At 34.9% G+C, this 22,736-nt stretch overlaps 1 protein-coding gene across 4 annotated transcripts; it reads left to right on the top strand.

Moving 5' to 3' along the window:
- Positions 1-631: 631 nt before the first annotated feature.
- tbx20 (T-box transcription factor 20) lies at positions 632-17,003 on the top strand. 4 transcript variants are annotated; one of them, XM_038279595.1, is made up of 8 exons: positions 632-1,124; positions 1,839-2,076; positions 3,211-3,375; positions 4,026-4,134; positions 6,010-6,168; positions 7,413-7,489; positions 11,830-11,942; positions 15,914-17,003. In XM_038279595.1, the coding sequence occupies exons 1-8, from the start codon at positions 995-997 to the stop codon at positions 16,240-16,242; spliced, it is 1,320 nt and encodes a 439-aa protein (XP_038135523.1). In that variant the 5' UTR covers positions 632-994; the 3' UTR covers positions 16,243-17,003. The 4 variants fall into 4 exon arrangements, with proteins under 4 accessions (XP_038135523.1, XP_038135522.1, XP_038135519.1 ...); XM_038279594.1 differs by having other exon boundaries at positions 633-1,124; positions 11,827-11,942; XM_038279591.1 differs by having other exon boundaries at positions 635-1,124; positions 11,827-11,942; positions 15,911-17,003.
- The last annotated feature ends 5,733 nt before the right edge of the window (positions 17,004-22,736 follow it).

Consider the following 22,736-nt stretch of genomic DNA (forward strand, 5'->3'; position numbering starts at 1 on the left):
CTTTTTAACCAAAATAATTGCTGGGCCAAATATAGTTAAATTTCAAAACCTTTTCTTTTTATTATAAAAAATACAACAAGGCACTTTTTTGTAGACCTGTGTCCCAATCTGTTTGATGCACCTTTTTTTCTGGATGAAATGGATAAAACCACCAATTAAATTGTAATAATACATTTAAATAAGTATAGAGCAGGGGAATTATCATAGGTTAAAAGGCCTTTAAAAAACTTCCACATATATCTAATTATCTATTTTATTATTCTCCTTATTCTCCTCCAAGAACTTCCTTTGTTGGTCATTTTCACCCTCTGGATTAAGTGATGCATTAAAATGTCCTTCATTATCTTTAAAGGGGATCAAGGTAAAGCAAATGTAAAGGATGGTTCATATGGATTCCTTTTTGTTTTGCAAGACATCAAAGGAGTTCTCCTGCATATATTAGTCATTTCAGTCTGTCATCAGCCTCTGCAGTCATAAAATTCTCACATTATTACTTCCAATCTCTCTCTCTCTCCCTGTTCTGCTCCAGCTCTGTTTCCCTGTCTGTCTCTGCTGGCAGCAGCAGGTGATTTAATTGGCTGCTCGCTTTCAGGGCCTCTGTGAGACAGTGGGAGCGTGACGTGGAGGCAGAGGCAGTGATTGGAGGGCAGACTGGAATAATAAGGAGAGGCTGAACCGTAGCGGACTGATGCGTCCCAGCCGCTGGCCTCAGGTCTGACATCCACCAGGAGACACTTGTGCGTTCCTCCTTCAACATGAATCCAACAAGACCTCCTGTTAGGCTGCAATAAAACTGCTTGTCTTTCTTTTTGACTGTTAACCTGCACACTTCAGCGAAGCATTTTTGCGCAGAAAGTCCTTAAACCAAGGAAGAACAGCGCGTAAATTTCTTCAACTTTCTGCCGCTTGGAGCCAAACGGCGGCCGGCATCTCTGGAGATTTTCTGCTTTTATTTGATCAGAGGGGAATATTTTGCCTTTTTTTCAGCACCGACATGGAGTACACGTCATCTCCCAAGCCGCAGCTCTCATCCCGGGCCAATGCTTTCTCCATAGCCGCCCTGATGTCCAGCGGGAAGTCCAGCAAGGACAAGGAGGCGGAGGAGAACACCATCAAACCTCTGGGTAAGAATCTATTTTATCTCAATCACTGCTGGATCCTGTTGAGAAAAAATGGCAGTTAAATATTGAATATGTAACATTAAAATAAGAGAAAAGGCTTTGCTTCTTTTTATTTTTTATGTGAAAGAAAAATGTCAAATAAACGTTGATGTGGAAACGCACATTTAAGCTTTTACGCACAGCTTGGTCCATTTATCACCTGAGAACGTTTGATACACGATCGTCGTTTTTTACATTATATTGATATTTGGTCTTATCAATTTGCTGAAAAAAGTTATTCGTTTTTTTTTTTTTTTTTTTCTGTTAAAAAAAAGTTGTGAAGTTTTTACCTAAATACATTTTTTATATTGTTGTCGTTTTTACTCTGAGAGGGCTTACTTATTATCAGGTACACGAATAAAAACTCATATATTATGAATCCATGATGATTGTTCTCATTTTTATTGACACGTTTATGGATTTAAATTCCAGAATATCAAAGGTTAATTATTCCACGAATTTTGCTTTTTGTTTTTATTTTGTTGCCTTTGCTTTTTTTTCTTCTTCTTTTTTTTTTACCCTTGCCTATTTACTTGTATTGCTGAGACTTTTACGTCTTAGGGATTTTTTTATGTAGGCCTATCATTCTCTCTGCTTAAAGGTTGTAATGTGAAATAAGAACTATCCTCATTTTTATTCTGCATTTCTTTTCTTTTTTACTCATCCTCCTAATATCAGAGCAATTCGTGGAGAAATCCTCCTGCAACCAGCAGTCCCTGGCTGACTTGTCCTCCCTGGACGGGCACGGGGACTTCAGCGGGAACGCGCCCGCAGTGTGCACGGAGCCGCTCATCCCCACCAATCCCGGCATCCCCAGCGAGGAGATGGCCAAGATCTCGTGCAGCCTGGAGACCAAAGAGCTTTGGGACAAATTCCACGAGCTCGGTACTGAGATGATCATCACCAAGTCTGGAAGGTAAAGTGTTTGAATGCATTCATGCAGATACTGCTAGTCACTCTGAACACATAGAATATGTATGAAATGTGGAAAATATAAATAAAGATGGCCTCTTCCCTTCTTGTCTTTAAATTTATTGTTTTAGGATTTGTGTCTGTCTGTGCTACATGTTATGTTTTTATTAAATTGTTTTATTTTTTTATATTTTTTAAAATGAAATAAATAAAAAATTTGCTGCTCTCTATTTATTTATGTACTGGTCAGACAGCGCAGAGATATAGAAACCAATTTCACTTTTTTTTTAAAAAACACTTTTTACTATCTATATATATATATATATATATATATATATATATATATATATATATATATATATATATATATATATATATATATATATATATATATATATATATATATATATATATATACACACACATTTTTATTTTTTATTTATTTATTTTTGTATTTTTTTTTTTTACTATCAAGGCTGCAGATTAAATTGTCCAGAGAGCTGTTACAAACGAAATTTCTTTTTGTTTTACGCTGGTATAAACAAAATGACAACTAAAATCTTTCTAAGTCTTCACTTTCAGTAGAGGTTATAACTATTGTCGGGTTTTTTGGGGCGGTTTTTTTTTGTGCTACACACAACAAGGGTTAATTTTACAAAATGGTTATTTTTCAAACGAAAATACTTTCTTTAAATTTAATGCAATGGGTTAATTGTGATAAAGAAGTCCAACATTTTCAGCACAATTTATTTTACTCTAAAGGCATCACTTTACCACAATATTTTTTTTGTAGCCACATTAAAATAAATTTTTTAAACATATATCCAACCTGATATATTTTATTATTTTCATGATTTGATAAACAGGCTGTTTGCATAATGTTTGGTTGTATTTATTTTTTTCTTTTTAAAATCCAATCTAAAATCCCATTAATCTGATCCCATTTGTCTGCTGTGTCTAGGATCAAAGAAGGTTTATTCAACCTTTATTACATATCCTGTTGTTTTTATGGAGTTAAATCCGTCTCTAACGCTGAATCATCCAAATATTCCCTTTACATTTTATTTTTATATTTTCTTTTTTGTTTATTTATTATTTTATTTATCGCAATAATAATAAGAAGAATATTATCCTACAGGCGGATGTTTCCTACCATCCGGGTTTCTTTCTCCGGGGTTGACCAGGACTCCAAGTACATCGTCCTGATGGACATCGTCCCGGTGGACAACAAGCGGTACCGCTACGCCTACCACCGCTCCTCCTGGTTGGTGGCCGGCAAGGCCGACCCTCCTCTGCCCGCCAGGTAGCCTAAACACCACCAAACAGGACATTATTCTGGATTTTTATCATATTTTCTTTCTATAGCAAAGGTTAAGATTAAAACAAAAAACAAACAAAAAAAACAGTAAAAAAAAAAAAAAAAAAAAAATTAAAAACATTTTTTTTATTTTATGCTGTTTTCATTTTCCTTATACCAGGGACAATACAAACTGTTTAGTCTCCTCATCCAACATGGATATATTTATCAATTATTTATTCCCAATATAATCAACATCTTTATAAGAACCAGCATTTGCCTCTGCAATTATCATGGGCTACAATTATAATTCAACAGTATAATAATAATATCACGTTAAAAGCAATTAATCAGTACCTTAAAAAACCCAGTTTTCTGATGCTGAAAGATAAAAGTCTTGAATGCTTTCCTTATTTGCTTGAAAATAAAGAAACGGCTGCTTGTGGTGACATAAGAAAAAAAGGGTAAATTTTCATTACAAACGTACGACCGTTTTTCACCAACCTCAGAAAATGAGAAGATTTAGTCAGACGTTTTATGACGATACACTTTGTGTCAATTAAAGTCAATTAAGTTCTGCGCGTTCATTGGTCAAGCGACCCGCGCTTCGAATTCCTCTGAGCCAATCAGATGTGAGATGTGTTCTCCCGCTGCAGGTTATACGTCCACCCGGACTCTCCGTTCACCGGGGAGCAGCTGATGAAGCAGATGGTTTCCTTCGAGAAGGTCAAGCTGACAAACAACGAGCTGGACCAGCACGGACACGTGAGCGCGGCTTTTCTCTTTTACAATTTCCTGTTTTTACAGAAAGAAATATAACCATTAAAAAAAATAAAGGTCTGGCTCAGGTCCAAGTGTTAGACAATATTTGGCTTCATTTATGCTTTTTTTCAGTTTTTGTTTAGCTTTTACTTTTATTAAGTCATTTTTTTTTGTCTATAGGAGGCAAATTGTCCGTTAGATATATATATATATATATATATATATATATATATATATATATATATATATATATAAATATATATATATATATATATATATATAAATATATAAATAAAATATCACTTGTTACTTCATTTTATTTGCTCACAGTCTCAGTAATATGAAAATTTAACATTTTATTTTTCTAAAACTGAAAAGAAATCTACGGATTTTATAGGGTAATTACCCAGAATGAAAATACATAAGAGATTACTTTTACTGTCAGACACGATGGGAAAAGAGCTGTATTAATTGCAAAACAAACAGGCAAATTAAACTATAGATAAACAGTAAAATTTTGAAAAAGTCAAAAAATTAAAAATAGCAAAGGGATTTCATGAATGTAAAGACATAGCAGATTATTAGAAATATGTGCAACAAGCAACTTATGTCATTATTATTTTTGAAATACCATAAAGAAAAATAACTGCTAGTATTTCTGTAACAAAATGAGAAACCTAAGAGGTCTCCATCTGTAGCTGATGCATCCTTTGCTTTTAGTGGATAAATAAGATATTATTCGCAGATTGAGAAAAATATATTTATTGTACCTCCCTTAAATGTGTTCCAAGATTTTTCTATTCTTCTTTATAATTTTTCTCTCATTATACAATCTAGATTTGAAGGCCGCAGCTACAGAGCATTAAGAAGCACCTTGGACCTTCCACAAATAACTTGAGTTAAAATTGATTTAAAAAAAAAAGATGCATATTTTTTTTTTTTTTAAGATATATTTAATGCAGGTTTCAGCCGCGTTTTAGTTTATTTATGAAATTATTTTCGGTATTTTATATTTTAATGAGGATAATATAAATTTAACATTCAAGTCATATTTTTTCAAAAGATCATGTAACAAGTTTTCCTTTTTAGGTGGACTGAGGATAATTTATTTCTTTTTAATTCTCTTTGGATTATAAAGGCTGCAGACTTCCAATTCATTACCTAAAATAAAATACATTCTAATTGTAGGCATATAACATCCTGTTGTTGACAATTTCTCCAATACCTTACCGTAATTCAATATTTACTCATATTCTCAGTGACCAATACATGCTTTATTATACCCTATTTATGAAATAAGAACATTTAAGAGTATTTTTGAGGCGTGAATGAAAGTCATTGTTTGTAACATAATTATAAATGTTACCATCTTTGGTGTGAAGACTTTACTTATCAACTCATCATAGCACATAGGGTTAAAGCTAGCTGAGAGTAAACACAGCTTTTTTTTTTTTTTACAGAACCAAAATCTTTCGTTTGTTTCGTTTCACATCAGAAAATGCAAACAATCATATTCAGATTGTTTTTATTTTTAAATTTATGATGAAATTTTTGTTTAGTTTTTCAGTGTATATTAATACATGTATAAAAGTTGTTTATTGGTCAGGAATACATCTTTGGGAAGATGGAAAAACAAGCCCTGTATTTGTAAAGGACCTAGAGGTTACCCAGATAGTGTCTGTGGGAGTGATTTCAAGTATAAACATGAAGGGAAATGTCCGATGGAACAATGTGTGAGGCTAACTGATGGGGGGACTCATGCAGAATGGTCAACTTCAAATGAATAGAAAGAAAAGCATTTGCTACTTTTTGACGGACCATTGGTGTCTGCAGTATGAAAACATTTTCTTTATTGTTTCTTATTCTTTCCCTTTGCAGATCATCCTGAATTCTATGCACAAGTATCAGCCACGAGTTCACATTATCAAAAAGAAAGACCACACCGCCTCGTTGCTCAACCTCAAATCTGAGGAGTTTCGCACCTTTGTGTTTGTTGAGACCGTCTTTACTGCTGTCACAGCTTATCAGAACCAGCTGGTGAGTAAAACTGTCAGTTCTTGATCATATGTCCCTGCTTAAGCTCTAATATTTTTGTTTTTCTATATTAGATGTTCAGGCATGCTCAAATGAGTCACATGAACCTTTTTAAGACAGAACTTCTGTTTAAACTGCGGTTAAAATTGCAATCTAAATCAGAAAATGGAAATCTTAAGAGAAGGTCATTTAATTTACCTGGTTTGATTCCCCCAGTCTTCACTCTGGATTCCTGAGCAAAAACCTTAACCCCACACTGCTCCCTGAGTGCCGCACAATGGCAGCCCACTGCTCCACAAGGAGATGGGTTAAATGCAGAGATAAATTTATCCAATGTGAGATCAATAAAGTTCAATTATTGTTACATAAATATATATTAATACTGTGCTGTACTCTCCAAAAAATGTTACATATAGACAGACAAATAAATGTGACCCTGGATGGATAAGAAGGTTAAGTTTACTCGTATAAAACTTACATCCTTAGGGGTATCCTGTAACCTTTAGATGTGACTATTGCACTACACACCTGAATAAAATAGCTAAATCACCTTATTATGATGATGATGATGCTAAGTGATGCTAAAATCGGAGTCAGGTGTGTTACAGCAGAGACGCATCTAGAAGTCTCAGACACCTGTTATGAAGGACTGAAGATGGGGTTTATTTTTGGGCAGCAAAAAGTTCCTACTTGTTGCGCCCCCTGGTGTAAGGATTGTGGTATATACTCACAACGTACACCCTTTGAGATTTCTCTTACCAATTTATGATTTGTGCAAACTTATATATTTACATGATTTTATTTAGGTATTTTACTTAGATTCTCATTCAAGAATGAAATAAAATGTGAACATAACTGAACAAAAATGTTTAATTAATTTACATTAGATTATAATTTTTAAATATTTAATTACATGTTGTTTATTAAATGCTACATGCAGCAATGTTGGAATATAAAGCAATGTGTTTATCGAACACTTACTTTTCTTAAAGCATTTTTTTTAACCAGGGCTTTGATTATGTGAAAATTTGACTAAAAACATCCAATGAAACCTGTATATTTAACATATTTTAATGTGTCTTAATAAGACTTTCCAAAAATTGGCTTTTAATATTTGTTTTGAAATATGGAATTGATATTTTCTGATGTGGTAACTGAAGAATAATTTCTAGGAGAAGCAAAACAAAGTTGGGAGCAGAGAAGAAAAGCAGATTGGTCTAAATTGTTTTATGCTTCTGTCCCCCCAGATAACTAAGCTGAAGATCGACAGCAACCCTTTTGCCAAAGGCTTCAGGGATTCTTCCCGGCTGACGGACATGGAGAGGTACTGGGGATTCTGGGCCCAGAAGTGTTTGTTTGGCTTTGTTCTCACTAAAAAGACACTAAAGAAGGGAGGAGATTTTATTCCTGTTCATCAGGATCTCTGTTGCTTCTTTGTCTAATGGACAATTCCTGTGTTTTATCCTAGTTCATAGTTTACACTTTTTCTTGTTGTTGCCCATACTAAATCTTCCATTCTGTTATATCAGTCTTCTGCCCTTTCCTCATTCCTTAACCCCTTATTCTACTTCTTTCTTTCCTTACAGCTTGTTATAATATGCTCTGACAGATTAGTGTTTTTCTAACTCTTGAGCCAACCAAAACCACACAGAGTATGTTTTTCATCTTGATTTATGCACTTTATCAGAAACAAAACAGTTAAAAACGGTGCACAGAGAGTAAATTTGGTTTCAATTAAATAGGAATTTGATAAAAGATCTACATATCAAACGTGGTCAGGAGCATATTATATAAATTATATATATATATATTGTTGCGGCTACTCTTGCATCAAAAAAGTTTCCAAAAAAATCAAAAATTGCCAGAGTAGTCTTAGGAGGAGGTTTTTCGACTCACAAAACAAAAAGCACTCGTGGAGAATTTTCTTGTTTCAAAATAAGGGTGTTTTCTTTACTAATAAAAAATAACAGAAATATTCTCAGAGTTGACTTACAAAAATTCAAATATAAAGTTAAGTGATGTGTGTGAAAAAACTGTTGCACTCCTCACTCCTTCAAACAAACAATCAGATCCACCTCATCAATTGCTTCTACTTGTTAATCTCAGCAGGAGGCGGACTGACAAGGAGGAGGGTCAAAGCAAAACAAATACATAAACAAATAAACAATAACTCTACCATTCACATAACCTTAGCTCTTTAACATTAATAATTTTGCAAAAGATAAATGAATCTAATTCTTAATAGGCTCCAACATCCCGGCCCCTAATTGTTAGCCTTAGCAAAATAACAATTACAAAAATAATATTCACAGGAGCCTAACATCTAGCAAAAACATTACATAAAATTCATTCTTTTGTCCATAAATGTTACCTAGAGCTTCTCAACATTTCTAATGCTTAAAGCAGTCCATAGAAAGTCTTATTTCATCCAGCTGCCTCCATTAAAAGACAGAGCTTATCTATTGGTCGCTGGATGACTTTGGCTTTGGTTATATATATTATATATATATATATATATATATTATATATATATATATATATATATATATATATATATATATATATATATATATATATATATATATATATATATATATATATATATATATATATATATTCTTTTTTTTTTTACGTATATAAGTATGTATATAATATAGTTTTTGAAATACATTGTGCATCAGTCAATGTAACGAAATGTAATTAAACAGTGTATGTATTTATAACTTCCATAGCTACAAATGTCAATGTTAAATATACTTATAAAGTCTAATTATTATACAACAAAAACTATAAAAAATAATTAATTCAATATATAGCTTCTCAATCTTTTCTAGTTTTCAACACAAAAGTCTATTTTTGTTCTTGAAAACGATGAAAGTCTTTTATTCCATTCCATAAAAAAAAACATGAAATGTTTTAATTTAAAGCATGTTGTTTTTCCAGCTTCCTTTTTTGTATATATATATATATATATATATATATATATATATATATATATATATATATATATATATATATATATATATATATATATATATATATATATATATATATATATATATATGTGTGTGTGTGCATTTCTTGTCTTCTCCTACTGTCTCTACTACTCTACTAACACTTTTTTCTTAGTTCACACCTGTCCGTTTTTTCTTAACATTAAAATGCATCCAATCTGAGTCCCAGACAAATGCAGACACCAAGAACCACGCCTCTGCAGATTTCTGCAGATGCGGCCAAAACACATACTTCTCGTAAATCCCGATTCCGGCACTGTGGCCAAAATCAGCTGACAAAATCAAACCATCTGCCCATTTCCCTCAATCAAAGATCCCAAACAGAGACCGCTGAAACGCATCCAGACAGCTCCACCCCCCTCCTTGTACTTCTCCGTCTTTCTCTTTGTGAGGGCTGTGAATTAGACCTGATCAATTGGTCTTCGGGAGCTGCAGAAATCACATTAGTCTGGAGTCGGCCACTGCACTAAAACACACTGTAATTCAATTGGCAGCAGTGACTGATTGAAACCAGAATGCCCCGCCTTACCCCACCAACTGCCATGCACTGTGGGAGTTTGCTCTGGCTCCTGCGCCGCAGGGGCCCAACACTGATAAAAACACACACATTTGTACTCCTCTGCTGACAGATATTGCACTTTCCTAACCTAATTGGAGAGGTTTGGGCTGCGGAGGTGCGGGGCGTGAGGGACACTGCTAATGTGAACGCATGACTCTCATGATGTAGAACACATGCCTGTCCATCCAGACAAACACACACATGAACACACACCAACCATATCTGTCACTGTTGTTTAGAAGTGCTGCCTGACAAGTCTCAAATGAGCTAATGCAGTTTGTGGGGCTGTGAACAGATACATGACGCACCCTTGCCTAAATCCACATGCACAGGCTGAAAAACTAAATGAATACACAAGCTAAATGCATAGAGCAAAATGAAAGTTAAAAAGAGTTCAGCTGCATTTTATCCTTGTTTTATTGTGCGTTAGCGTACATAGAGTGTTCTGCAAAATATTCTTACATTTTTCAATTATTGTACTTTTTTGTGCTCTAAATGTCATTGGGAGATGTGACACAAGATGGAAGCCATAAGTTGACCCATTAGCAGATCCCCACACTCCGTGCGGAACTTCACTAACATGGAAGATTTTAACCTACATTGGTTGAAAAGTGATGCACTTGAACACATCATCGACACCGTAATAGCATTTCGGAGTGGGATACTTAATCAGGCAGGACAGGGAAGATGATTGAAGGTTATTTGAAGATAAATTAACCAAATCACAAAACAAATATGTAAGAAAACATCTGAGAAGCTTGAAAGACTTTAGATCAGGACAGCAGGACAGTGTTTATATATTTTTAAAGCTTCTCCCTGCCTGACCTCACCTATTTTAAATTAATAGGGCTTATGTATGCCACTGTAGACTATGCAGAAACACTGAGAAAATCATTAAATTATTTTAAATCAGGTGCGTTCAATTAGGGCCAGTATTTGATTTCATTCATTTTTACCACTGGCCCTTAAGGACCCGAGTTTAATTGCTGTTTACAGATGTCCTCCATCCAATCTGATTGAGCTTAAGCTACTAAAAGTGAATGAGCCAAAACTTAATCCTAAATGGGCTCTTAGTGTTGCTAATACAGATAAAGCTACCAGTGAAGATGGTTCTACAGGGGGTTCAATTATCCAATATTTTACCCTTCAAATCATTAAGATCCCTATAAAATATATTAAGATAGATTTAAGTTTGTGAGATTCATTATGTAAGAATTTTCTAAGAATACCCATAATTTTGTGCATCATTTGGATTTAGTAGTTTAGTTTGGATCTCAATCTTCATCTGGGTTTATCGATGGTGCATTCATTGTTAGGAAAGTTTTTCTATAATACAATCTAATTTATTTACATAAGTCCATAGTCAATGTAATCTAATCATACAGACCGATTAAAAAAGGCAGTCCAGTTTTATACGAATGATTAGATGAGTCAAGTTTATTAGTTAAACTGTTCTCTGCTTCTAGTTTTCGACCTTGCAGCAACCCCTCATAGTGACAATGGCAGGGAGAAATAATCCATGTTTTTAATAAGGGATATTTCTCCTTTCATACCTCCAAACTGCAACATAATGAAAGAGACACAAGTGAAAACTTGATTAATTTTAATTTGACTAAGTTGTAAAAAAAAAAAAAAGGTTTTTATACTTATTTTGGTTGCAGATTAAAATAAAAATCTCTGCTTGATGTGATGGATGAAACAGACACTTTACACATTAAAATACAAACTATAATGGCTGTTCTAAAACCACTTCACATTAGATGAACCACTGGAAAATACATTTCAACCAAGTTGAATTGATATGTTTCCCACATGATTTAAAGTCCAGAGAAAATCCTGGAGTTTCGGGGAAACGTGCAGAGATCTGAATATCCTACTATTTCTTAAATGATAAAGAACAAAAACATCAAACATTTTGTGTTTCACTGTATTAAGAAAAAGTTCAAGTCAAAGTTAAATATCACTGTGTGTGTCTGATTTGTGAAGGACCTGTGGGTGTAAGCTGGACATGTCACTGCTTCTAGGAGGATGAAAAAAAAAAAAGAAACAAAGAGATTTACTTTGGGGCTCTGTCTTTGGCTTTTGCTGCAGGGAAAGTGTTGAGAATCTGATCCACAAGCACTCATACGCCCGATCGCCGATCAGAACCTACGCTGGGGACGAGGAGAACCTGAATGAGGACGGACACACCACACACACCAGAGGTGAGGCGTCGCCACAATGGATCCATTCAGTAAATTAGAATATCACTGAAAAGTTCATTTATTCTACTATCTCTATTCAATAAGTGAACCACAATATTTTAACCCTTTATTTCTGTGATTTCTGAGCTAATTAAAACTCAATATTTTCTGATCAGAATATCACATCAGAATTATAAGAAAACATTTCAAATACAGACATTTGGGCTTAATAAAAAGCAAGCTTTAATTTTGGCCTAAAAGTTGATATATCCAGATATATCTGATAAACAAACCTCATCAAGACAGATATTCTAATTTCCTGAATCTGGCTTTAGATGAGATATATGTTTGCTGAAAGACTAAAGGTGAAAATATATAATCTGAGAAAATCTACTTTCCTTATGAAGTCTAGCTCCATAGTTTGAATTAATTGTAAATGAAAAGGTCCCCACTTCTTCTGTTTAACAGCACTAGTATATGCAGTCTTGGCAAAGATTTAAAAAGCAATAAATATTACAAAGAATTAGAATTTTTCATGATCTAATTTGGATTAACTTAGAAATAATGGATATAAATAAACAGGGTTGAGTTTCTTCAAGTGGAAGAAACTGGAAGAAAGGTTTTTATTTTTCTAATTCTTCTGAAATAAACTGGGAGAAAGTCCTGGTAATAGATCATATTTTAGAGAAAGTTCCAATGAAAAGTAAATTTACCATATCCACCAGGCTACATAAGGAGAAATCTTTATGAGAATACACACAGTGACACAAATTAAGAATTTATTAAGTGTATGTATAACAAATCTAGATGAATGAATAATTTGGTCACATCTGTACAGGTGCTGGTCATAAAATTAGAATATCATGAAAAAGTAGATTGATTTCAGTAATTCCATTTAAAAAGTGAAACTTGTATATTATATTCATACATTACATACAAACTCATATATTTCAGATGTTTATTTTGTTTAATTTTGATGATTACAAATGACAACAAATGAAAATCTCAAATTCATCATATCAGAAAATTAGAATATTACTGAAGACCAATAAAAACAAAGGATTTATAGAAATGTTGGCCAACTGAAAAGTATGAACATGAAAAGTATGAGCATGTACAGCACTCAGTATTTAGTTGGGCCTCCTTTGGCCTGTATTACTGCAGCAATGCGGCGTGGCATGGAGTCGATCAGTCTGTGGCACTGCTCAGGTGTTATGATAGCCCAGGGTGCTCTAATAGTGGCTTTTAGCTCTTCTGAATTGTTGGGTCTGGTGTATTGCATCTTCTTCTTCACAATACCCCATAGATTTTCTATGGGGTTAAGGTCAGGAGAGTTTGCTGGCCAATTAAGAACAGGGATACCATGGTCCTTCAACCAGGTACTGGTAGCTTTGGCACTGTGTGCAGGTGCCAAGTCCTGTTGGAAAATGAAATCTGCATCTCCAAAAAGTTGGTCAGCTGCAGGAAGCATGAAGTGCTCTAAAACTTCCTGGTATGTGGCTGCGTTGACCCTGGACCTCAGAAAACACAATGGACCAACACCAGCAGATGACATGGCACCCCAAACCATCACTGACTGTGGAAACTTTACACTGGACTTCAAGCAACGTGGATGAAGTGCCTCTCTTCTTTTCCTCCAGACTCTGGGACCTTGATTTCCAAAGGAAATGCAAAATTTACTTTCATCAGAGAACATGACTTTGGACCACTCACCAGCAGTCCAGTCCTGTTTCTCTTTAGCCCAGGCAAGACGCTTCTGACGCTGTCTGTGGTTCAAGAGTGGCTTGACACAAGGAATGCGACAGCAGAAACCCATGTCTTTCATACGTCTGTGTGTGGTGGTTCTTGAAGCACTCACTCCAGCTGCAGTCCACTCTTTGTGAATCTCCCCCACATTTTTGAAGGGGTTTTGTTTCACAATCCGCTCCAGGGTGCGGTTATCTCTCTTGCTTGTACACTTTTTTCGACCACATCTTTTCCTTCCCTTCGCCTCTCTATTAATGTGCTTGGACACTGAGCTCTGTGAACAGCCAGCCTCTTTAGCGATGACCTTTTGTGTCTTGCCCTCCTTGTGCAAGGTGTCGATGGTCGTCTTTTGGACAACTGTCAAGTCCGCAGTCTTCCCCATGATTGTGTAGCCTATAGAACTAGACTGAAAGACCATTTAAAGGCTTTTGCAGGTGGTTTGAGTTAATTAGCTGATTAGAGTGTGGCACCAGGGGCCATCAATTTTGAACCTTTTCACAATATTCTAATTTTCTGATATGATGAATTTGAGATTTTCATTTGTTGTCATTTGTAATCATCAAAATTAAACAAAATAAACATCTGAAATATATGAGTTTGTATGTAATGTATGAATATAATATACAAGTTTCACTTTTTAAATGGAATTACTGAAATCAATCTACTTTTTCATGATATTCTAATTTTATGACCAGCACCTGTATACTCAGATTACGCCAGTTGGCTTTCTTCTGCTATTCATGCCCCAAAACAACCCTGCTTTATAGATATTGAACCCCACCTTAAGCTTATTACTGGATTTGGGCCTGTTTAAGGAAAAATATTCACAAAAAAACAGTTTCTTCTGTTTCTTCTGTTTCTTGCGGCGGGGAAAAAAAAAACATTCAAAGATCCTGGGAAAAAAACATAATTTGAAAGGAACTTCCAACCCTGCAAATAAAATATTAAGAAGTACTTTTTAAAGATTTTCTTTTGTTTATATTACAACAACCTCTGCTAAATATCCATGATTGCTTTAAAGTTCAGTCAGTTGAACTTGGCCCCGTCTCCCAGCTTCCACCAAATCTGTATCAAAACACCATCAGTGGAGGGGATGTACTAAAGAGGTCAGGGCCCCAAATGACATTTTACCATACAACCTTTGGTCAGGCTTGTTATTATGTATTGGGCTGACATCTAATGGTGTTATAGACACTTTATAACCCATATATGCAGCTCTCTGTAGCATTGATCTAACAATATGCTATGCTGCCACTTTATGTGGTCAAGATTAGTTTGGATTCTTCAATTTATTTACACTTTTTAATTTTACTCTAACCTTATCTCTTAATTAGTTGAAACAAGCAGCTCCTTTTCCTTTAACCCAGTTTGAGACGTATGAGGTTTAACACACTTAATCATTGTCTTAATGCTACATATGCGTTCCTGTCTTTTCTGTTTTGAACAGTTATAAACCTGTGTTGTGTCTTATTCATACATCAGCGAGCGAGGAATGAATTGACAGTTCATAGATGCTTTGAGCAACTTAAAAAAGTAAATAATACATTTAAAATGTCTGTCTTTTTGTTTAAATGGGTTAAAAGGGGAACCTATCTTTGTCAGTGATTTTTTTTTTTTACATTTCCTTCTTTTCTTTCAAATGAATACATAAACCTAAAAGTCAGTGTAATATTTAGTTACTATTGATTTTGTTGCTAACATTTCATTCAATTTTTTTTCTTATTTGGAGAAACATTATTGAAGATCACAATGAATAAGTCAAGCACCTGCTGACAAATTCATTTCAATTCAGTTTATTTATATAGCAGCAATTCACAACACATGTCATCTCAAAGCTCTTTAAGGAGACAATTCAACCAGATCATCCAGACAAATTGTTCACATTTTATACCTAAGGAAAACCAGCTGATTGCATCGACTCATTGACTTGAATTTAATCCCTCTAAAAAATACAGATTATATGTAGTAACTTTTGTATATGCTACAAAAGAAAGAATGGCATGTAATTTTATACACATTTACATAAAGACTTTCTAAGCCTTTCAGTAAAACACACTATAATTCCTTTCAATAATGATTTGGTGTGCTAGAAACAATCACTATAAAAGAAATAGTTTGCTGTGAAGTTCAGAGTCTTTAAAAAAGCCCGTAAATATAAACGCAGTCTTAAGGCATACATTTTATCAAGGCTTAAACTAATCTGCAGATATACCAAGTCTTTATTTCCACCTTTCTTTTTCCAGCAGGCTCAGCGTTTACCGCCTCAGACAACCTCTCCTTGAGTTCCTGGGTCACCACCACCTCCGGCTTCTCAGGCTTCCAGCATCCTCAGACCTTGTCAGCCATGGGCACCGGAACCGCCTCCCTACCCCACCCCATCCAAGGATCCCTCCCTCCTTACAGCCGGCTAGGGATGCCGCTCACACCAACTGCTCTGGCTGGAACCATGCAGGGCAGCGGGCCTTCCTTCCCTTCCTTCCACATGCCCCGCTACCACCACTACTTCCAGCAGGGGCCCTACGCTGCCATCCAAGGACTTCGCCACTCCTCAACGGTCATGACGCCCTTTGTATGACTGTAAAGAACAGAGGGCCAGAACTAACTCTGACCATTGATTGGGTGCAGACCATTAATCCTCATAACTCCTCATCTGATTTGCACCTGACCCACTGTTTTTTGTAAATATCTGAACTGCAGCGATTGAGATGAGGGTCGAGATGTGAAGAGGAACCTGCACAGTGAAGCGAGACAGACTGTGCTCCTCTCTCAGGATCTGAATCCAAAAAACAGTTCTGTTATATGAAAAGACTGACAACCTCATTGCAAACGAGATGCAAGGCAAATACACGTGCATGCTTGTTTTATTTCAGCCCTCAAGTTCAAAGTACACTTTCTAATCGTTTTTAAACGGCTGCTGAGATTCCTAAAAATGACACAAGGAGATAGAGGGATCATTTCAATATGAAGGACATGCAGAGACGCTATCTTCACTCCTCTGTGTGAAGGAAACCAGCCATATGTACAGTTCAGAATAACAGCTCCACAATCTGGGGATGATGTAGATCTGTGTCTAAAGAAACTGAAGAAAAGAAAACGCTTCACTACATCCCTTTTCTCACTGTAAATTGCCAAAAAAAAGAGTCATAGATCGCATGCTGACTGCAGTAGACAAAACATTGCTTAACATGTTGAAATACAGATAGAAGGACTGTGAGTAAGATAGGGAAATGTTTATTTTTGTTCAAGGCCCGGTCAAACCGGGAATTGCAAACCTGCTTATCAATGTTATCAATGCTCCACCATTTATGGCATACAGTAAAACATTCTTCAAAAAAAGGCAAAGGTTTTAAACTGCTAACATTTTTAAATCACACCGTTTTTATGGTTTAAAATATTATAAATAAGATGCCAGAGTAATTGCAGGGGTTTAAGGTCCCTCCCACTCTTTGGGAGATAGAGTAAGGCAGAACCTGTTGCCACACACTGCTGGTCAGCTAGCTGAAGGATGGCTGTTGCATTCTTCCCATGCTTGGCTGTTTGGGAATTAAAATGGAGAGCCAGCATTAATTAAGCCTATGATGTTTTAAATCTACAATTGGAAAGCTATAAACAGCATATCCGATTAGCATCTAAATGCTACATCAGCAAAGAGCATAAATAATACAAATACTGCAAAATCAAGGCATTTTCACTGAAGGATAAAACACAAAAAAATCTGATTCATATCTACTTCAGACCATCTGTATAAAATATATTCATGTGTGGTACCAAAGCTGAATATTACTTCTTATATGAGAAGCCTTTTTTCTACAAGGAAGCTGATACAGAAAATAGGGACCATATTTCAACCTCCTTTGGTGCAGAGCAAAATAAAAAGAATGAAATTAATAATCATATCGGATCTTTATAATGCCAGTCTTCTTAAGAAACAGTTAAAGGTGGCTTCAGGCAAACAGTCAGAAGAAATAACAACAACATAAGAGAAGAAAAACAGAAACATCAACTGGTTAGGATGGACTCTATTTAGCAACTTAAGAAGAGGAGACAAACAGCTCAGACACCTGAAGCCTTATGCTGATGGCCTCTACATAACAAGCTGAAAGCACCTGCAGGCAATCCTCAGCAGGTGGAGTTGATTCATGGCCGTGGCAGCATGGGCCGACAGAACATCAACACCTTAAAATAATGACTCTGTGGGGCCCCATCTAAAGCACAGAGAGAGAAAAACGGCGGAAGCATAGAGAGCTGACCTGCATAGTGACAGTGGCACTGTCAGGTATTGAAAAAGAGACACTAGATTTGAAAATCTGTTCTGGACAAACAACAAAATGTTCCTGGATATTTGGATTTATTTGGTCTGTTATAGTCTACATGGGGAATTTTTTTTTCACACTGGAAAAGGGCTGAAATCACGGAAGGATGCCATGTACAGAAAAGAATGGCTGGTCTTTTTACGCATCATTTACAGCTTTTTGTAAACAAAAAAACAGAAAGGTGTTGCTTCTAATAATACTTTGTGGTTGCATGAAGATCTGATTATTCAGAGAGGTTTTAAAAGAGCCAGGTAAACAAACACTGTAAAATGACTTGTGCAACCTGTTTTCCATCCAGCTTTTGGTTTGATCTGTTCTTGGTTTGAAAGGGAGTATATCTTTCACAGCCTTATCTGATGTACAGTCAATTTTTGATGTAAACATTGACGCCTTTGAGTTTGAAATTGAAGATAATTTTCTTATGTTTTGTTTGACATAATCGGACCCTAGAACGTTTCTGTTTTGGCTTATTTTAAGTGCAATATATTTATTTTGCTCTGTTGATATGATCTGTAATGCCTTGTATCACATTTAAAGTTATTTGTAAAAAATCCTGAGAAATATATATATATATATTACCACCACCAAATATTTAGCTTTTTTTTGCTTTTCCAGTCCTGTCACTAAAATTCTCTGGGAAGTTTGCTTGGTAGAGAATTTAAATAGGTTAATTTATTGCTAACATTTACATCAGATAAACTTTCATAAGCAGAGATATATAATATTATACATAATTTATTTTGGGTTGGTGAATAAATTGTTTAGAACCACCTGCTGGACTCATCAATATTTGCAGAAATTGTGCACTTAACTTAAAGAAAAATCTTCTCAACATCAAATGAAATAACCCTTAATTTATGACTACCGGTACCTCTTAGTGCAAACATACTTGACCACTTAGCTTAGGGTTGTTGTATCTGTTTAGACAATTCGTGTTAGCATAAAATACGTTTTTTGTTACCTCACTATTACACAAAAAAGTATGTCCAGATAACAAATAGGTGTCACATTTAAATATTGACATGATTAATATGTTTATAGATAATCAAAGACAGAATCATCAATATGTTTAAATCATCAACCAGCGCGACAACATTGTTGTATTTTTAAAATTATATTTGTAAGCATTTACACTGTATTAGAACATAGAAAATCCTTTTATTGTCGACAATGAAGAAATTTTGGCATTACAGCAGCAGCAAAAGGTTACAGTAAAAGTGGTCACACAAATGCGGACCTTAAGAAGTGTATAAAAATAACAGAATAAATGACAGTTGAAAAAAAAAATTAACATGTACTGTACAGTGTTTTTACAAATATAAATACTGTTCCATCATTTGAAGAATAAACAATCAATATATTGACCCGTTTGAATTTCAGTCAGGTTTTAACACTCATCAAGCCGCAAAAACAGCTCTGATGAAAGTCACTAATGATATTCTCATGGCCCCAGATAATTGACTTGTATCTGTAATTGTCCTGTTAGATCTCAGTGCTACATTTGATACAGTCGATCATAATAACATACAGCTTCAATATTTTGTAGAATTTAAGGGAACAGCGCTAGGCTGGTTTGAATCGTATTTATAGATTAACAGATTTCAGTTTGTTCAAGTTGATGATAGCTTTTCCTCATCGTTACCTGTGGAGTACCGCAGGGATCAGTGCTAGGTTCAGATCTCTTTACTACAGTATATATACGTGGTCCCACTTAATAGAATTCTACACTGCAAAAATACACAAAAGATCAGTAAAACTTTCTTAAAATATGTGTATTTACCCCTAATTCGAGCAGGTAAATCAGATGGTCTGCCTGTGGAATAAATATTTTTAACCTTAAATTAATATATTTAGATATTATATGCATGAATTAATAGAATGCAATTGTTTTATTTTTAATTTGTTTTAAATGTAATTTGTCTTATTGCATTGGCATGTGTCTTACGTGCTCAAGAAAAAATGCACATATTGCAAGAAAAATTTACTTGCTTATATTTAAATGTTTTGCAGCGTAGACGGCATGGTATTATTTCCTCTATATTTGTATGCTGATGATACTCAGCTATATTTGTCAATAAATCCATATGATACTAACCCATTACATAGACTACGGGCATGTCTAAAGAACTAAAAACCTGGATGACTTTAAATGTTCTGATTTTTAATGCGGAAAAAACTGAGATTATTGTCTTTGGACCAGAGTCTTTAAATTAGTAATAAAAAAATTTCGAAGAAAAGCAAGAAAATATCCATGTTGAATTAAAGAATAATAGCAAGGCAAAGCATAACAGAACAGTGCATAAAAAATTGAATCTTAAACTGAAGTATCCATCTAACCGTGATAGTTTGATCTGATAGATAAATCCAGAAAATACCAGCACTTGGGTCAAATTTAGTTTTATTTTTTTCTTGTGATTTATGAATTCTCTACCAAACATAGATTTCATTTCAATTTGTTATCAAATTGTTTTGCACTTTAAGAAATATGCATACCGTTTTTTTTTTTGTTTTTTTTTTGTTATTCTCCATCTTCATATTATATTAGAAGATTTTTTACCTATAAGCTTTATCCAGATGTTTAACAAGGTAAAAAAGACGCAAAACATTTAAAGATCATAGGTGTGATAATATCTCAAACCTAAACATAAAAAAAATACTGCTATTGCTATTTATATTGGCAATACTTGCCATGTATTGCACACCTTTAAATTCTAGTTACTTTGATGATTTTTGGTGCATCTAAACTAGTAAGTAAGAACATTTAAAGCAAAAAACTATAGCTGACAATCTCTTAAAATATTTATTTCATGATAAATTGACAAAATTTATTTCATGATATGAATCATTTTTAAGGATCATCTGCCTGCAGGGATGGATAAAGTAAACAAGTCTCTAGCACAGGGGCTCTCAATCCTGGTTCTCAGGATCTACTGTCCTCTCCACTTAAAAAAAAAAAAATGCACATGCACAACCCTGTACCTGCTCCCAAGAGGCAGCTTCTATTAAACGCGTGTGAGAGCATGCATGAGCCCATTTCTCCTCATGAACGCTCTGTTTAAAAGTTGCTGTTTGCATCCCTCATACAACCTTACTTTCTAAAAGAAGATTTATAATTTTTCCACCATGTCAGACTCACCACCGATAAGTGAAAATGGGGATGAGCACATAGAATGGCTTTACATAAACATATCACCTGAATTCATATCCACCCAGAAAAAGAACATTCTCCACCAAACCTTTAAAATCTAATTTTAAATACAAATCAAAAAACTCCTAAAGCCGTAAATGGCATGCTGACGAGGTACTGACATTTTTAGAATCAGGTGTGGTAGAGTATAGATCCATCTAAAGTGGAAAGTAGACCCTCATGACCGGGTTGAAAAATCGCTATCCAAGCAGCAAGGGCTGTGACCATTATCTGTGCTACTCTCTTCAAAATATAAAGTCCAGAATAACTTTAAGTTGTGGCAACCAAAACTTTCCATCAACGCATCCCTTAAAGAGAAAAAAAAGTTGCAATTATTTGTGCTTTACAAATATAACAGTGTTCTCTGTTTTGGACAATCTGTAATGATCATAAAATCTTTCAGTGACCAAGATGATAACATTTGCGTGATTGTGAAGCTGGGAATCTATTACCAACTTCCTATTGACAATCAAAGATGGAAAGTTACTTCTCCTCCATATAAGACTGTAAAACTCCCATTTAAACAACTTATGGCTTCAAAAATGGAATAAGATAATCCTTAAAACCATAATTTACTAACTTTGGTACCAATGCCTAAAACATTATCCTCAAGATTAAGCAATTCTGATTATGGGTTAACAGGTATTAAATTAAGTCTAATATAGCCCAAATATTTGCATACACCCCATTTTCTATTTCCATGGTTACTTATCCACACATGAAAAAAAAAAAAAAAATCTAATTCCATATGCATTCTTTTTTAACACAGGGCTTTAGCCTATTTATGAATATCTGACTTAATCAAAGCAACATCATATGATAGCAATGTTTTATTTGTCAATTGTTGAAAAAAAAAAATAACCTAAATAAAACCTACTTATAATTAATCTAGTCTCTGGAGCTGCTTAGAGCTGTGAGGATGCTGGAGACCGAAGGTGAGGCACACCAAAGACAGGTTTCCATCTGTTGAGGATGCTGCAAAAACATTTAGATCATCAAACTTCCTGTGGTGAGGCAAAACTGCTCATCCCGAGTGTAGGCCTCTGCTTATCACAACAGACAAAAACGAATGAACTGGAAAACCAAACAGAAGATAAAGTGCCACAGCTTGATAAATATGTCCATATGTGCATTATTGACTTCAGGGCAAACACTCATACATATAAACACACACACAAAGCAGTCTATCACCAGAGCCATCAGCCGCCACCGCAGACAAACTGACGGATCGATGGCTGGACGTTAGTCACCGTTTCACCAGGAAGAAGCCACTACTTCTGTCCTGATAAGAATCGGTTACATCCTTTGAAAATAAATAAATAAACAAATAAATAACATCCAGTGTGGCTCTGATTGGATTAAAGGGAGAAGGGAAGGGCAAGACAAGCCACCATGAGGTATGGCCAAGCAAATTGGAGCTAACAGTTGGGCCAGAGAGTCCATTTTGGGGTATAATTTACACAGTGAGGAGCATGAGCTGAATCTAATGTCATTTCCATCAATTTTGCATTTTGGCCCTTTTTTCCCCTTCCCTAAGGCTTTTAGCGGTCATCTGAATCATCTGGAGGA

This window comes from Cyprinodon tularosa, unplaced genomic scaffold (genome assembly GCF_016077235.1).
Source record: "Cyprinodon tularosa strain WSP-4 unplaced genomic scaffold, ASM1607723v1 ctg151, whole genome shotgun sequence".
NCBI classification, from domain to species: Eukaryota; Metazoa; Chordata; class Actinopteri; order Cyprinodontiformes; family Cyprinodontidae; genus Cyprinodon; species Cyprinodon tularosa.

Coding starts and splice junctions, on each gene's coding strand:
- tbx20 (XM_038279591.1), top strand. CDS start 995: ATGGAGTACACGTCATCTCCCAAGCCGCAGCTCTCATCCCGGGCCAAT. Junction 7,490..11,826: donor CGGCTGACGGACATGGAGAG/GTACTGGGGATT, acceptor TGGCTTTTGCTG/CAGGGAAAGTGTTGAGAATC. Junction 11,943..15,910: donor ACACACCACACACACCAGAG/GTGAGGCGTCGC, acceptor TTCTTTTTCCAG/CAGGCTCAGCGTTTACCGCC.